At 47.7% G+C, this 16,866-nt stretch overlaps 2 protein-coding genes across 4 annotated transcripts in view; one reads left to right on the top strand and one right to left on the bottom strand.

The window, feature by feature from the left end:
• bmp2k (BMP2 inducible kinase) overlaps positions 1 to 7,396 on the top strand; it is a 60,691-nt gene extending 53,295 nt beyond the window's left edge. For both annotated transcript variants that reach the window (XM_062543023.1, XM_062543022.1), the window contains exon 16: positions 3,427 to 7,396. In XM_062543023.1, coding sequence (XP_062399007.1) covers positions 3,427 to 5,081 — 1,655 coding nt within the window. In that variant the 3' untranslated portion in view covers positions 5,082 to 7,396. The remainder of the gene's footprint in view (positions 1 to 3,426) is intronic.
• Positions 7,397 to 8,148: 752 nt separating this feature from the next.
• On the bottom strand, positions 8,149 to 16,011 carry paqr3a (progestin and adipoQ receptor family member IIIa). Of its 2 annotated transcripts, none has more exons than XM_062543019.1 (7): positions 15,815 to 16,011; positions 14,925 to 15,145; positions 14,401 to 14,563; positions 14,042 to 14,197; positions 10,849 to 11,046; positions 10,510 to 10,600; positions 8,149 to 10,076 (listed from the first exon to the last, which is right to left on the bottom strand). In XM_062543019.1, exons 2-7 carry the CDS (start codon positions 15,107 to 15,109, stop codon positions 9,934 to 9,936), a joined length of 936 nt encoding a protein of 311 aa, XP_062399003.1. In that variant the 5' UTR covers positions 15,110 to 15,145; positions 15,815 to 16,011; the 3' UTR covers positions 8,149 to 9,933. The 2 variants fall into 2 exon arrangements, with proteins under 2 accessions (XP_062399003.1, XP_062399005.1); XM_062543021.1 differs by having other exon boundaries at positions 15,827 to 16,011.
• Positions 16,012 to 16,866: the final 855 nt, after the last annotated feature.

The raw sequence follows: 16,866 nt of genomic DNA, 5'->3' as shown, positions 1-16,866 counted from the left end.
TGTGCACCTTCTCCAGCGACTGGGCCTTCCAGGGCTGCTATGTCAGCCTCTGAATGTTCATGTGGCTTCCCTCACTCTCTCTGACAACCACTATGTTTTCTCCCCCTCTCTCTCACACGCACACACACACACACACACTGCGGCCTGCTGATTGTGTCACCCCCCCACCCCACACATGCACACACACATACATCCTTAATCTGACTAAAGCAGCCCCTCTACCACCCAAAAGAACATCGGTCAGATAATGAGTGTATGTGTGCGTGTGTACTGTACATGCCACCAGGTGTTCTCCATCTCTTTACACGATTAGAGATGTGCTATTTGGCCCTGCCTTGTGGAGATGTCACGTCTTGATTGGACATGTTGTGTAGACGTTTAATCCGTGACAGCAGAGCCCAAACAGATGCTGGGCATCCCCCCCCCCCCCTCCATCCTCCTGCCATACCACTCTCCTCCTCCATCTCCTGCCATACTGCTCTCCTCCATCTCCTGCCATACCACTCTTCTCCTTCTCCTACTATACAGTTCTTCTCCTCCTCCTGCCATTCCACTCTCCTCCTTCTCCTCCTCCTCCTGCCATACGGCTTTCCCCATAGACCTATATACATATCTATGGCCCTCCTCCTCCTCCTCCTCCTGCCATACTACTCTCCTCCTCCTACCACCATAACACTCTGCTCCTCCTCCTCCTCCTGTCATACTGCTCTCTTCCTCCTCCTCCTCCTCCTCCTCCTGCCGTAGTGCCCTCCTCCTACCATTAACGCTCTCCTCCTCCTCCTCCTACCATAATGCTCTCCTCTTCCTTCTCCTGCCATACTGCCCTCTTCCTCCTACCATACCGTTCTCCTCCTCCTCCTCCTCCTGCCATACTACTCTCCTCCTCCTACCACCATAACACTCTGCTCCTCCTCCTCCTGTCATACTGCTCTCTTCCTCCTACCACCATAACACACTGCTCTTCCTCCTCCTGTCATACTGCTCTCTTACTCCTCCTTCTCCTGCCATAACACTCTCCTCCTCCTCCTGCCATACTGCTCTCCTCCTCCTCCTGTCATACTGCTCTCTTCCTCCTCCTCCTTCTCCTTCTCCTCCTCCTCCTGCCATACAGCTCTCCTGCGCTTCCTCCTTCTCCTCTTAATGCAGATCAGAACTGAACAGATCTGGCACAATTCTTGTATAGTATTAGCAGTAGTAGTCGCAGCAATAACAGTAGCTCCTTCATCGGGCCTTGTCTCTCTGTACAGGATGGTAGGTTTCCCTGCTCTTTCTCCCCTCAGACCCTCTTTACTGTATACTCTCCTGACCCTTCTGTGATACCTCTGTACATGTACATGCACACACAGAGAGAGAGAGAGAGAGAGAGATGACACATGTTCTCTTCTGTGTTCCTGTGGATTAATTGGCAGATTGTATGGTTGGAACAAGGTGCTACCAACACCCAAGATATTGCTCGCTCTCTTTCTCCTCCTCTTTTTTCCCCCCTCTTCGTCTCCCTCCTGCTGATTTTCTGCGTATTTCTTTTCCTCTCTGCACGTCTTCGTGCGTGGTTCCAGTCTTGGCTTGTCCCCCTTGCTCAAGCTGCCAGTTTGGAGCACAGGGAAGCGAGCAGATTTCCGAGTGTGTCTGCACAGCATGGGGTTGCACCGGACTCCTAGAGAGAGAGAGAGAGAGAGAGAGAGAGAGAGCACAGCTATAGGAAGATCATAAATAGCCTAGCTTAGTTCATCCACAGATTTGCTTCAGAGCATTCTAGCTAACACTACACATTTTTTGGTCCTGTCTTCCAATTTCATCGCTGTGGCATGTTGCCCCAAAAAAGTATATTAGTTTCTGGAATCGTCAAGTGTGAAATGTATTTAAAGGGATGTGGCATGTGCTATATTAATTTATTTATTTATTGTGTCACTTATTGCATGTTGTAACCTGTGTGTTGTGACATGAATGCCCAAAATTGAGTTTGGTGCCTCCATCTGTCAGTGACTGAAAGCGTATTTGAAATGTAAAAAGCTGCAAACGTAAACAGTCTGTGGCAACTGGCAGGACCGAAAAAGAAAAAAAAAAAAAACTTTTTTTGTTTGTTTAAAAAAAGAAAATTCTAATCTTGTGCCAAGCACAATGTGAGCTAACTTCACAGAAGACCTCAAATTATTTGAATTGAGATACCATTCGACCCCCTCAAAAAGTGTCATTGTGACTGTTAGATGCAACTTTGTCAAAAATTCTCTTGTAAAATGGTAGTCTCTCTTCAAACATATAATAGTTGACTTCGTGGGCATGGTTGTTGTCCAGCGACACTTTTCGGGAAAAGCACGGCTCGTCCATATCCAGGGCAAGACCAGATCTGCCTCGGATCCGTCTGGCGTGCGGGCCGGGTGGATGGACTGTGCGAGGGGCAGCTGGTCTTGGAGAGCCACGTCTTAGTCGGGTTGTGGCATCTGGTCTTGGGCCAAGAACCATCCCAGCGAGCCGAGGAGTGTGTGTGTGTGTGTGTGTGTGTGTGTGTGTGTGTGTGTGTGTGTGTGTGTGTGTGTGTGGGTTGAGAGGGCGTGGGCGGAGGAGGTCAGGAGAGGAGAGGAGAGCAGCTTTCCTACCATATGAGTTCTCTAATTCTCCTTCTTTTACGCCTTCTGTTTTAATACTGCACAAACTGTTAGGATTTGTCTCTTGCCCCAGGGAAAGGGAAAGGGAGGGTTTGTGTGTGTGTGTGTGTGGTGGTGGTGGGGGGGGGGGGGGGGGGGTTAAAAAAACAGAATGATGTCATCGAAGGTCGCACCCGGAGCTACTCCACAAAGAGAGCATCAGCCTGTAATCCAGCTTTACTTTTTTTTAATACATCGTCATTGTCATATTACAGAACTTACACGAGCTAAAAAGCACTGTTACAGTGTAGGAAACAAAAGCAGCAATCATGTTCCTGCTCTTAAGATGCCCCCCCCCCCCCCCCCCCCCTCAACCGCCCGTCACATTGTTATCCCTAAAGCCTTGCTGTGTTAAGACATTGTCCATCTGCACAGCAGCCTTTCTGGAGCATACTGTAGCTTTAAGGGGAAATCTTTTTGTTTCTAATTTAATCAGAAATTCAAATAGAGTTGTTGTTTTTTTTTAGACCACATTTGTTTTACGGATTAGCCTATCTGTACATGTGCATTTTCGTGTATTTTTTTTGTGTGTAACAAGAAAAAGAACAGCGTAGTGGCCCAGCATGTTTTGAAAGTTACTGGGGAAAACGTCACTAGATTGTTGTGGACGTCGAATTGAACAGTGAAATCGCCTTTATAGTAACAGTTTCTGCTCCCATCACTTTACCAGAGTGTGACCATTTCCATTTCCATTTGATTGCCTAGTGTTTGGCTTAACTGTGTGTGTGTGTGTGTGTGTGTGTGTGTGTGTGTGTGTGTGTGGATGTGTGTGTGTTTTCTGCAGGTCCCACTGGTGTGTGCAGCCCTGACCAGATTAGCGCGGAGCTCAGCACACCAGTAGCAGCTGTGCCTCCGGTCTGCGCCCTGTTTGAAGATCCCGTCGCTGCCGCTGCTCCTCAGCCCCCGCCCGCTTCCTCTTCACCCGCCTCCTCCTCCTCTTCCTCGGCCAAGGAGCCCCGGGCGGGCAGACGCCAGGCCGCGTCGGGCCAAGCGCCCCACCACCGCCGGCCCGACGAGTCCGACAGCGACTTCGAGTCGGACCCGCCGTCGCCGAAGAGCAGCGAGGACGAGGAGGAGGTGGAGGAGGACGAAGGGCTGAACAGCGAGCCGGACGAAGCCGAGCCGGACGAGGCCGAGCCCGAGGTGCTGGGCCAGCGGCCGCTGCTCATGGACTCGGACGACGAAGAGGAAGGGGAGGAAGAGGATGACTCTGACGGAGAGCAGAGGAAGGTCAAACCTGGCGCCGCAGGAAGAGAAGGAGAGGGCAGGTTGCCAAGAGACCAAGCTGTCACCAAGGCGACGGGCCAAGCAGCTGCATCAGCACCGGTAGCAGCAGCAGCAGCAGCAGGAGGTGGAGGCGGCGGCGCTGTTGCGGAGGGAGAGCTGGTAGGAGTGGACGTGTTCGGGTTCGTCCCGTTCGTCAGCTCGCCGCCGGAGAGTGCGGTGGACGTGTTCAGCTGCGCCCCGTTCCCCCCCGCCGGCCAGGAGCCCGACGTCTTCAGCCGGGCGCCGTTCAACCGGAACCTCTCCCGGCCCCCTCCGCAGACCCCGCCTGTCTCCCCCAGCAACAGCCACCCGGTGCAGCCCTCCGTGCTGGCCATCGACCCCTTCGGCTTCTCCCCCTTCCAGCCCCCCGGTGGCACCGGCGAGCAACTGCAGCAGCAGCAGCAGCAGCCGCAGCCACAGCAGCTGCCGGAGGAGCTTCTAGTGCTGCAGGAGCTGCAGCAGCAGCAGCAGCAGCAGCATCCTCTCGACCAGCAGGGCGGCGCCGTCGAGCCGGACGGCGTCGAGGGCGAGGAGGAGCAGCAGCAGCAGCGGCAGAAGCAGCAGCAGCGCAGCCTGCAGAAGCTCTCGTCGCGCCAGCGCCGCAGCAAGCAGGAGGCGGCGTCGGGAACCGGCGGCGGTTGCGGCGGCTCGCCCAACGGGGGCAAGCGGCACCACGGCACGCCCACGGGCGGCCGCAAGGGCGGCAAGCCCAGCTTCCGCACGCCGGAGCGCACGCGCAGGCTGAGGCGGGTGGGCCGCCGCGACTCGCAGAGCAGCAACGAGTACCTGAGCGCCTCCGACTCCAAGGAGAACATCAGCATGACAGCCACCACCACCACCACGGCGGGGCCCGGCGACGGGGCCAAGGACAAGGGGCCGCCCTCGGAGGACCACGCGCCGCCTCCGCTGCCGCTGGACCCGTTCGGGGCCAAGCCCTTCCACCCGCAGGGGCAGGCGGGCGACCCGACCGCGGGCAACGGGAGGCCGCGGGCCGGCTCGCAGCACGGCGGCGCTCTGGGCGACGTCGGAGGGAACATCATGGACGACTTCGGGGCGGTGCCCTTCACAGAGCTGGTCGTCTGCAGCGGACATCCCCAACAGCAGCAGCAGCAGCAGCAGCAGGTGGTGGACCTGGATCCGTTTGGGGCCGCGCCCTTCCCCTCCAAGCAGTGATGCGACTTTTTAAAGTCCTGCAGAAGTTCCTCTTCTCTACTCCTCGTCTTCCACGCAACACATGCAACGCGCACTTACACTGATGGTTCTCTCTGAGGCTTGATTCAAGAAGAACCCTCGGCACACAAGAACACACACACACACACACACACACACACACACACACACACACACACATTCCCCCACGCACCTGTACTAAGAGTATCATGCACGCGTCTGCAGAGCCCCGTTGCTTTCCACTAAAACTGAACAACTGGCCGCCGCAGACGTGATGAGCGCACCTGGCAACAAGCGTTGCTCCTTTCTGCACTCTCTCCACTTAGACAGAGAGCAAGAGAGACGATTGATGTTTTGGGAACTAATCACTTCTAATGCCTAACTGGCCTGAATATCCACTCTCTAACCTTGTGATGATGATGACGACGACGACGACAATGATGATGGTGATTCTAAAGATCATGAACATTTTTTTTAATGGCTCTGCATTTGTAGCCTGTTAGCCTCCACTAGTTCGCTGAGAAGCCTTCAATGCTGCATTTTTACGCGTGTCCGGGAAAGCACCATGCAGCTAAAGTGAAATGTGAGATTTTGATAAAGGGGAAAGCATTCTCTAATCATAAAGTAAGTAGAATGCGAGACTGCCCTCTTCTTTTCCCTTGAACATACCACTTCAGCGCACGCCTGTACGCGCAGACCATTCACACAGCTGTAATAAGGGGCTTATTACATGTAATAATGGGCATATTACGACTACAGCTCCTCATGGGCGATCTCTGCTGTTTTGTCCACCCACCCGGTTAGCTGCTAGTTTGGTAAGGAGAGACTGTGGCGCTCTGACTAGTAGCTAGTAGCTCTGATAACAACTAGCTTTGGATGTGGACCTTAGGGCTATAGATTTGCAGTGAAAGCTCCTTGTGTTAGATGGTGGCTTTCTGCATGGTCTACCAGTTAGGTTTAATTTCGCACCACAAAGCCTTATATGGGCACGGCTCCGCCCTGCTGCATAGTACCTCGGAAACCAACACACAGAATGGCTGTTGTCGGCCGCGAGGGCGACGGAATCATTTCAGTGTACGCCTTTCTCTCCATTTTTTTGTTTGTTCATCTACTCACACCAGAATTTTCTATGCATATTTTTTACATTACTAAGTGCTTTTCAATACATAGAAGCATTTTAGATGTGGTTGTTTTTATTTTTTACTTTCCCTAAATACTTAAAGGGATCATTCTTTTTTTTTTCCTTGGATGACTGGCTTCATTTTATCAGTTGAGACTTCATCACATAGAACAAACTGTACTACCGAGATGCTTTCAAATAGACAAATGAGCCACGTACTAGCCACAATCTCGATCATGTGTTGTCTCCTGTGATGATCTAGTGATGACACTTCGTACAGTAACATTACTCAAAACCAGACATAGATAGCTTTATCATGAAAGAAGAACACAAAACTAAGTATCTGTACTGTTCCTGTGAACCCTGTAAGCACATGCACACACACACACACACACACACACACACACACACACACACATATACACACTCATACACACACACATACAACTCCAGTCCGATCATGGCTACAGCGTCAGCACAGTAGATGTTTTTTGTAAGACAATAAGGGATTTTCGTGTCCATCTGTGCTTTATAGGCCACTCAGTTGCGTTGAGCTGTGATGAGGCTGGGGGGTGTTGACCATCACCGGCCCGGCTGAACAATGCTCCTGCTCCTGCCCCTCTGGAACACAACACCTGCTCTGAGGACATCACGCCGTTTGGTCAGGCGCGTCACTGAGCGGTTGGTCCAGACAGCGGCCCGATGGGGCGGACCTTTCCCCGTCCTGGGGCTGAACTGGGTCAGATCCGGGCCAGATCCGATACACCTTCTGCTGTTTGGGACTGAGCTGGGGGGGGGTACTCCCAAGTACATGGTCTAGCGACAAACCTGGGTTTGTTGACTACACGTAAAGTAGTAATCCTCCTAAAATAAGAGCCCTTTGGCTTCATCCCCCTAGTGAAAACAATGCTGTAGGGCTCTTTTTTGGGAGGTTTACCACTTATTCGGAGTTAATGAACCTATTTTTGGTCACTAAATCACCCTGCTGGTCACTGGCACTTGCTTAACTTCACCTCACCCCAGTTCTTACAGTCCTGGGACATCTCCCCTCCACCAAGGGATTTTAGTTTTTTTTTTTTTATATGTGCCATGTTTGTTTTTCACACAATTCGCCTGATCTAATCTTTTTTTTTTTCTGTGTGACATTTATCATGCTGTATTGCTTTCTAACAATGCAATAAAATGTTGGTTTCACTCAGTTTTGTGTATGACTGAGTTTTATCAAGTTTATTGATGAAGGCTGTAATTCTGACAATCAAATATAAGTCTGCAGTTCATAATGGATACTATAAGCTCTTTCATGCTTTCTGTTCAGTCTTTTAAACTCATTCATTTGCTGTTCAGTTGAGCTCTTGGAACCAATAACTTGTGGAACCTACAATGTATGCCTGACAGGAAGGCAAAATCAAATGAAAATCACCATATCTGAAGAACTCTCAAATCCGGAAATGACAGAAGCCACCACAGATTCTTACTAAGGGTTTCCCATTTATTTCAAATCATTCAAGTTGGTCAGTGCCAGAGTGGTACAGGTCTGAGTAGAAAAAAAAAAAAGACTATCCATTCCACAGACACATCAGATGAGCTCAGTGTAGGGGTAAAGATCCTCTAGAGTCTAGTGTGCCACGAAGACTCCCACGTCCCACAGACTGGGCAGGACACGGATCATACAGCGAGATGAATTACTCTACAATCCAATCCATTTCCTCCTTTTGCTTTTGCAGTGTGAACATCACAACCGGTGAGACACTTAAGGCTTTCTCTCCAGAGTAGACACAGGAAGGACAGTCTAATCACAAGTCTGGCTGGGGATCACGTGGTTATTAATCGAGTTCTATTCAATAGTTCTTCATTGAAAGGGTTCTTGACTAAGGGATGTGAAAGGCCTGTGGCTGCATCCCTGCTCTAACCCATTCATGTCTGTGTGGACAGGAAGGTGTCTGTGACACATTATCAAAGTGGTGCTTCTGGTTTATTTCTGTGACCTGGTTCACCACCTCGTCCCCAATACTGTGATTCTGATTCTCGGCTTTTTTTTCGGGGTTCGGGGCAGTGAAGGATTGCTCAAGGGGCCAGCCCAAGGGGAGTTTACAATCCCTCCCCATCCTCCAATGCTTCCATGTGCAGAACATCACCACCAGACAAGAAATGTTCATTAGCAAAATAGCATGACGTGAGTTCATATACTCACACAAAAATGGAAACCAAAACACATCCTAATAAAATAATACTGAAGTCTATATTTTTAGCATTGAACCACACAGAGCATCTGGTAGGCCTAGTCCTAGCTCTGAAGAGAGAATCTCACTCACAGACGACTGTTGGTCTAAGGCTACATTTTAACATCACAATTGTAGATGGACAACTATGCTCCACACACACGCACACTTTAAATACAAAATAATCCTTTCAAAGTCTTATTACAGAAATACTGAAATAGATTAAATAAATAGCGGACATAAATTCAGATACAGTTAAGTGTTACAGAATACATTTCCACCATTACTTATGCAACTAGGCAGCCAAAAAGTATCATATGAATTCTGCCTTACAAGACACTAAATTGTGTTAGTGACAGTAGTATACATTAAATGCCTATGCTTATGTACGCTAAGGACAACAGATAAATCAACAAGGGCATCAATCGCAGTTGAGATCGATCGACTGACAATCTCTCTGTCAGAAAAATACTAATAAAACAACTGAGATTCAACCTCAGAAATCTAGACGAAAAAATAAACCATAACAGGCATAATTCATACACTGAGACGCAGAATGCCAAACTTGATAACAAAAGAAAAAAAACTTTTTTTAGCAGTGCTACAATTAATAAACAGTTAGTTGCTCAAATTATTCATGGCCATGTCAATGTGATCGGTTGTGCTCAACTGTCACCTTCAGTCTTTGGTTAAACCATCGCGATCGCCATGCATGTCCTCGCTCTATCCTGACTACTGCTCCAGGCACAATATTTGTAACAACATCCAGCATTTGCTTTTACTGCAGACATTACTAAATATGAAGAACCAGCACAGGTGTAGCCTACAGCACTTTACAGGGCAGGTGTGGTCTGCATCACAACACTGCATGTATAGCCTGCACTACCGAGAAGTGACAGTTTCACAAGAAATACTTTCTGGGAAAAAAAAAAAAAAATCAGAAAAATACATTGAGGAGTAGGGAGCTGTTTGTGGCCCTTGTTCTGACCACTGTGAAGACACGAGTGGACCTGTGGCAACATGTACATTACAGGTAAGCCTGATATGTATGATATTTGTTTATCACTGAGCCCAGCACAACATGGTCTTCTGTAAAACAAAAACAAAAACAAAACAATCTTCCAGTTGGTCGTCAACAATCTGAAGGAAGTGGTAAGCACAAGACAACAATAGCTTGAACAGTCCAATTGTTACAAACATGAATAATTTCCTTAAGTAGAAGCTACAAATCTGCCAAAAATGCCTTTAAATATCAATACTCTAGCTCACACAGGTCTTTGAACCTCAGTAAATCGGTAGGTTTGGGCGTGGTAGGCACTTCTATTTAGTGTTGTGTGATTGTATGAAGCACGTTCTAACAATTATTAACATTCTGGCCCAAGAGAGTCTGACACAAAGTGAGGGCTAGTTCATTTCAAATTAGGGCCTGTCAAAGTTCCATCAGCCCTTCCGGTCAGCAGAGGTGAGGCTCGTGTTGATGACCTCATCAGCTCAAGACAGACAGGAAGTGGCTGGCCTAGGCGTGCAGCGGGTGATCGGCGCAGGGGTGGCTGTGCCTGTATTCAGTGATGAAGAGCACGGACTGGTGCCACCAGTAGAACATCAGAACCACCAGCATGTGCCACAGCTGGTGACTGGCACCCAGGTAATTCAGCTGGCCTGGGGGTAGACACACACACACACACACACACACACACACACACACACACACACACACACACACACACACACACACACACACACACACACACACACACACACACACACACACACACACACACACACACACACTTTGATTAGATACCAAATAAAACCTACAGTCTGGGTACACACTGGAAGTGCATATCACTCGATCACCCACAGAAAACCATCAGTCTATGGCTTAATTTTGAAGTTCCATCTAACACAAATACAATGGAGAGCTATGATCACCCTCACACACACACACACACACACACACACACACACACACACACACACACACACACACACACACACACATACACAGCACATCATTCTACAGCAGACTGTCTGGGGGGCCTGATATTGTCCGCTCCAGTTCGATCACAGCTAGCATGTGCCAGAACCTCACCTGGGAAGTAACGTTCCGGAACTTTGGAGACGTAGAAAATGAAGGCAGCTGCAGCGATCACGTACATGACCAGAACACGTGGAACAAACGCCTGAGAGACCGAGAGAGAACGTCATTAGAACCTAAGCATCATCACACAGAGGAGACCATGGGAACAGACACAGTCACCAACAGGAGAAGGGTCCTCTTTTCAACATGTAGTTTGAAAAAGACCAATTGTTCTCATTTTCAATATTCACATTCTTCTTTTTGGGGTCATCAGTGTTAAAATTAAAAAACAAAACAGTATTTTTTCCCGTATCAACAGAGAGAGATCGCCCCTGCCCAGGGATTTATTACCTGGACGACGTCTGAGTGGATGCCCCCGCTGAGCCACACCCAGTGCATTGTGGGAATGAGGCCGTAGCCGGCCACGGAGCAGAAGATGAGCGAGCGGATCCTTTGCCACTGCTTGCTCAGGTACAGCGGGTGGATCTGGGCCAGGAACACGGCCAGCGTCATGGCCAACACCGCCACCAGGTACACCTGCCGCCAGTACTGGGGGAGCGACACACACACACACACACACACAGAGTATGAGTATCTGTAACACAGTTACCAGGTACAAGTATCTGTGAACACAGACACACAGAGCACGAGTATCTGTAAACACGCACGCACAACAATATCTATAATGCCACTAATCTATACAATTACGAACTCTTCACAGCAATATGATCAAAAACCATAACACAAAATAACCACAAATAAATTGAATTAAAAAAAAAGGCATCAGCGATCTCTCAATCTCACTCCATCTCTCCTTCTGCCTCTCCCATTTCCCTCTGTCTCTCTCTCGCTCTCACTGCCTCCCCTCCTCTTCTTCTGCCTCTCACTTTCCCTCTCCCTCTCCCTCTCCCTCTCCCTCTCCCTCTCCCTCTCCGGGGACTTGGCAGATTGAGTCGTCACCCAGCATCGGAAGCTAAACGCTTGGCGTGGGCAGCGCAGCACAGCACAGCGAGGCGAGGCGAGGCTGGCCCCATCCCTCGGGTGACGGCGGTGGGGAGCGGAGCAGAGTGGAGTGGCAGGCCACAGACGCCCAGACAGACAGAGAGAGAGAGAGGGATAGAGAGAGGGGGAGGAAATATGGAGGAGGGGGGGGGGGGGAGTGTGAGAAAGACTGCAAAAAAGCAGAGAGAAGATGGATGGATGGATGGATGGATGGAGATTGAATTCATAGGGAAGAGAAGAAAAGGGACAGCAAACACACAAACCAAATAAGGAAGGGATCTGGAAGAAATGAGAGATGGATGGAAAAAGAGAGGGGGAGGGAGAAGAGGAAATGATGGAGTGATATAGAAATGGAAGAGAGAGGAGAGACACAAAAACTGATAGAGACGAATGAGTTGAGACAGAGAAACAAACACAGAGAAATAAACATGCAAATGGGAACCATGGCATATGGAGTGAGAGTATGAGGACAACATACAGAAAGAGAGAAAGAGAATGTGAGAGAGAGAGAGAGAGAGAGAGAGAGAGAGAGAGAGAGAGGGAAAGAGAGAGAAAGGAAGAGATAAATGTGCAGGTTTCCAGGCTGAGCAACAGGGCAAAATCCAATCGCTGGCAGATCAGGCTGGGTTTATTCAGTTTATGTAGAGCCCACATAGCACAGCGAAACTGAGACAAGAAGCAGCAGTTAAGGCATTACTGCCTAAAAATCAGTTAACCTGGTGTCTCCAGTTACAAAAGGAATATTTTTTTGTCACCTCATCAGTAAATTGCAGCACCCCTCTGTGATTTTCACAGTTTATGCTCAAGAAAACACATGAAGTGCTTCAGTTTGCAGACTGTAGGCTAACACCACTTTGTGACTTCTTGAAAAGTAAGAGTAACTTAAAAAGAAGTGGGAGATCTGTTAAAAGTTTTCTTAAGGAAAAAAAAAAAAATCTTCTCTCACATTTGTCAAACTTTCTCGTCCTCAGCTGGGGTCTTTTCCACCAGCAGTGCCAAACCACTCTCTTGGTTCCTGTTTGGACCGAGAGGCAGAATTTTCACTTAAGTCTCAGGAGCTTCCTTCTCACAAAGAGAAAGAGAGAAAATGGTCGTCTGGGGCCCAAACTCATCCAACCATCTCAGAGTGGGAGTTCACTTCAATTGCACTAGTATTCACTGTTCACCAACTTTACTAGTGCTTAACAACAACAGCAACAACTTTTAATAGCATTTATATAGCGCTTTCAGTGGGGGAAAAGCGCTTTCCAGTGAAGGGAAACCTCAATACACCACCAATGAGTAGCACCCATCTGAGTGATGCATGGCAGCCTTTATGTGCCAGAACACTCACCATCAGCAGCGTGAGGTAGAGAGTGGGAATAGCGCTTGGTCCTTCATCTAATACCACAACATTGCTATACACTGCTTCCTGGTTTCATCCTCAAAAAGTAGGACCAGGAGTGTGTTTCTGCAGTTTGGGTGGAGCAGGCACCAACATTATGAGTTTTAGATATCTGGATGTCAGATACTGTACTGAAACCATATATACTTTCCTTAATCAGTAAGTTGCTTTGACACAAGCCTCTAATAATAAGTAAACATTGATAAACACAAGTGTTTATGTATATAAACAGGAAAATAAAACTATTAGTGGCGCTGAAAGACTACTCTTATAGGGAGAGCTGCTGCTTGGTTTGTTGACAGAGCTCACGCAGTTTGGCCACTTGAGGTTACCACGCCAACAGACGGCAAAGCCACATGCACACCAGAATGCTACATCTCCCCCTGGTATAAATGCATTTCGCCCGCAGAAGTGGGCTGCCCTCTAAATGGTGTGTGTTCTTGTGTGTGTGTGTGTGTGTGTGTGTGTGTGTGTGTGTGTGTGCGTGAAGGAGAGACCACCTGTGCACAGTTCAGCATATTTTGTGTATGCGTTTGTAAACATATGTGTGTGTATGTGCTTGAGGGATACTGAGCTAGTATGATGGTGTGGTCATGTGTGCGTGTGTGAGTGGAAGAAATTGAGCATGAGTGTGTGTATGTATGTGTGTGTGTGTGTGTGTGTGTGTGTGTGTGTGTGTGTGTGTGTGTGTGTGTGTGTGTGTGTGTGTGTGTGTGTGTGTGTTGCACAGGTAGCATATGCCCCAAGCAAAGACAGGCAGCCATCTGCTGGGTCAGCCCACTGTGGGAGAGTGCTGCTCAGGCCAACCAATAAATCTGGGCCTGTCAATGGTACACCACAGATGCAAAGCGCGCATGCACACACACACACAGGTCTGTTAAACATACAAAAAAAGGCCACTGAGAGACACATACACGCACAATAAATTCTGGCCTGTCAATGTGACACAGACACGATCATTGACTGTACACACACACACACTACAGATATCTTTATCAATGATACACCCTGTGTACCTTAATGCATATACAGTAGGACACATATCCTATTGAAACTCAAATACATAGCAGGACTTTCTTTGAGTTTATTAAGGTTGCTCAATCTATAGGGACAGACTAAGAGAGAGAGGAGAGCAGAAACGATAATAAAACGACTTACATTGTTGCAGTAGAAGGCATAGAAGACCCCAGGCACATAGCATCCCAAGATGCCGATGGAGATTCCAGCATAGTCCAGCGCCATCCAGCGACGACTGGTCTTCTCTGAGCGATGGCAGCAGAAGAGATGATATCCCACTGAGCACAACATGCACACCTGAGACCACACACACACACACACACAGTGTTAGGATTCACTGAAACTCAAAGCATGGACTTCACACAGTAAATAGCATTTAGAACTGACCACTTATCTAATAACCACACTTTAAAAACAAATGTTAACGGGTTCACACATACACACACACACACACACACACACACACACACACACACACACACACACACACACACACACACCTGGAAACAGAAAAGTCCGATGGCGTGGATGACGTAGTCTTCTCTGGAGGCGCCAGTGGCGGGCAGTATAGTGGTCATGTCGTGCAGGGCCAGAGTCAGGAACATCAGGAAGCCCAGCAGGTGACTCCAGATGTTCACCGTCTCATTGGACAGGATGAGGAGGCTGAGGAGGAGGAGGAAGAAGAGGACCACATTCCTGATGTTACACAGGGTGACTACAGCTCTTCACTCTCACTAGTTCTACTCTCACTGTAAGATGGATAGATGACCAGTTGCTGAGGAGTTTAAATGAACTGGGATTGAGTACTGCCTACTATTCATTTCAAAACAAAGCTTATCATTTCCTAAGCTGAAAAATGCTCATTCCAGTAAATCATGCAGGGACTGTAAATACATCTAAAGAGCTCTATCATTGGAAAGGTGCAATATCGGGGCTTAGTGCTTCATATACAGGACTTGTATTAGAGGTCAGCTGCTGTTAGTGTCAACCAGTTCGTTCAACTGGCTATAAGATCCTCGCCCACCTTTTAATGCAAAGCCTTGAGGTCAGGTAGGCTCTGTAGCCATCGGTGATATACGGGTTCTCCCTCAGGAAACCGGGTATCTGCTCGTAGGTGTAAAGCCGAATGCCCCTTGGTACAATGACCGGCCAGTACTGGTAGCTACCAAGCTCGATGTACTGCGCACTCTTGAGCAGCTTCTGCGGCATGGTTAGGGCATCTCACAGACACAAAGAAAATCTGGACTGAAAGACAGAGACAATAATCAACAGTTGTCTGGACAAAGCAATATCTGTCTTAGACTCATTCACTATTCACTCACTGTGCGATTGTATACGTGTTAGGGTAAGTGAGTCCAACTATATGACAGTAAATCGAAATCGTCTTAATAAGACGAGTCGTTAGACCGCAGGTATTCTTCTCTTTTAGGTCGCACCCATGTTCACAGCAATTTGCATTAAGCATAACAGTGACAAGTTGTTAAAAAACACTTGCTTGTCATCATCAACATCTGTTATGACAGCTATCTTGCTCAAGTTAAACTGTCTTACACTAAAATTACCTTACATTAACTATGCTGCTAACATTGCAATTGCCGTGAAGTTAGAACAACTTTAGCTAACTAGGATCCAGTTTGTTAGCTGATCAGCCAGTGAATTTCTAACGTTATGCCAATTGCAACAGTCCACACTGATCACTGGTTGACATAACACATATTGGATTTTAATACAATGTTATCAAATAGAGGCATGTGCCACTTTTTTTTAGTATGGCGTTGGTCAGTTGGCTGGCTATTCCACGTTATTAACTTCCTAAATTAGCCAGCTAACAAATAGCTTGCTATGCTAGCGAACCAACAACGGTACCGTTAGCTATCTTGCAAGTTCATTCATAGCCTATCTTCTTCTCGATACCTTTAAACTCACGGTGAGTGCAAAGCGTGCCGTCGAGCAGCTCATATTGATTGAACTCAGAATGCCCTCTCAGAATCGCAATTCATTTTCTTGTCCCAGAGTTGCTCTTCATAATCCCTTAAAGACAGGCTAGCTAAGATTAAGGGTTAGGTAAGTAAAGTGAAGAAAACAGATAGCTTGTTTTGCGTTAGCCAGGCCAACAGGGCAGCCTGGAAATGAATGAGGACCATGAGTAGGCTTATTACGTTGCCTGAGCAGAATATGTACAAAGGATATCAACAAGTGAAACCAGAAAATTGGATCAATTAACCTCTAACCTGTTGCAACATTTTAGTCTATGATGTCATTCAAGTGATTCAACCTAATCCAGCAGGTTAGTTAAATTTATCCATCAGGCATATCATCCATCATTTTGGACAACAAATTACTTTATTTGTCATTCAAGAATAGGCTATGTAGGCTACAGTAGGTTAGCCTGTGCATTAACAGAATTATGACTATCTATTATGATACAACCATGATACAAACTAGCCAAATACGGGAAGTCCATTAATTATTTGTCCAGTGAATAAGGCTTATAAAGTGACAATCTGAGACCCCAGTGAAGGTCCACATGGCACATATGACTCTGATTCCCCTAAGGATGTTTCTGAGAGTTCTTCCCACCAGTGTCTACAGCAATTTGAGTTTGTTTTCATTTGAGTGGGCGACAGCATGTTGCTGTGAGATGATATCACAAATTGTCATAATTTTTACACAGATAAACGTTTATGGCAGACTGCTGTCAACACGCTTTTATCCACTGAAGCATTCCAGCAACCTCTCAGGTGGAGACTCTTGCGATACTCCCCGCAGGGCACAATCACACATCGTCCTCGGCTTTTACACCCCCAGATAATTGCGTGGCTCTCGAGCTGGAGTGAGTTCTTCATTAGCGCGCCTAATTCACCTTTCAGCGCTGTGCTCTTCAACAAGCTGTCAACAGGCACTGCCACACTTTTTTTTTAAACATTTCTCTCTCTCTCTCTCTCTCTCTCTCTCTCTCTCTCTCT

Source organism: Sardina pilchardus, chromosome 8 (assembly GCF_963854185.1).
Source record: "Sardina pilchardus chromosome 8, fSarPil1.1, whole genome shotgun sequence".
NCBI classification, from domain to species: Eukaryota; Metazoa; Chordata; class Actinopteri; order Clupeiformes; family Clupeidae; genus Sardina; species Sardina pilchardus.
The sequence above is the reverse complement of the archived record's forward strand: the minus strand, read 5'-3'. Positions and strand labels throughout refer to the sequence as shown.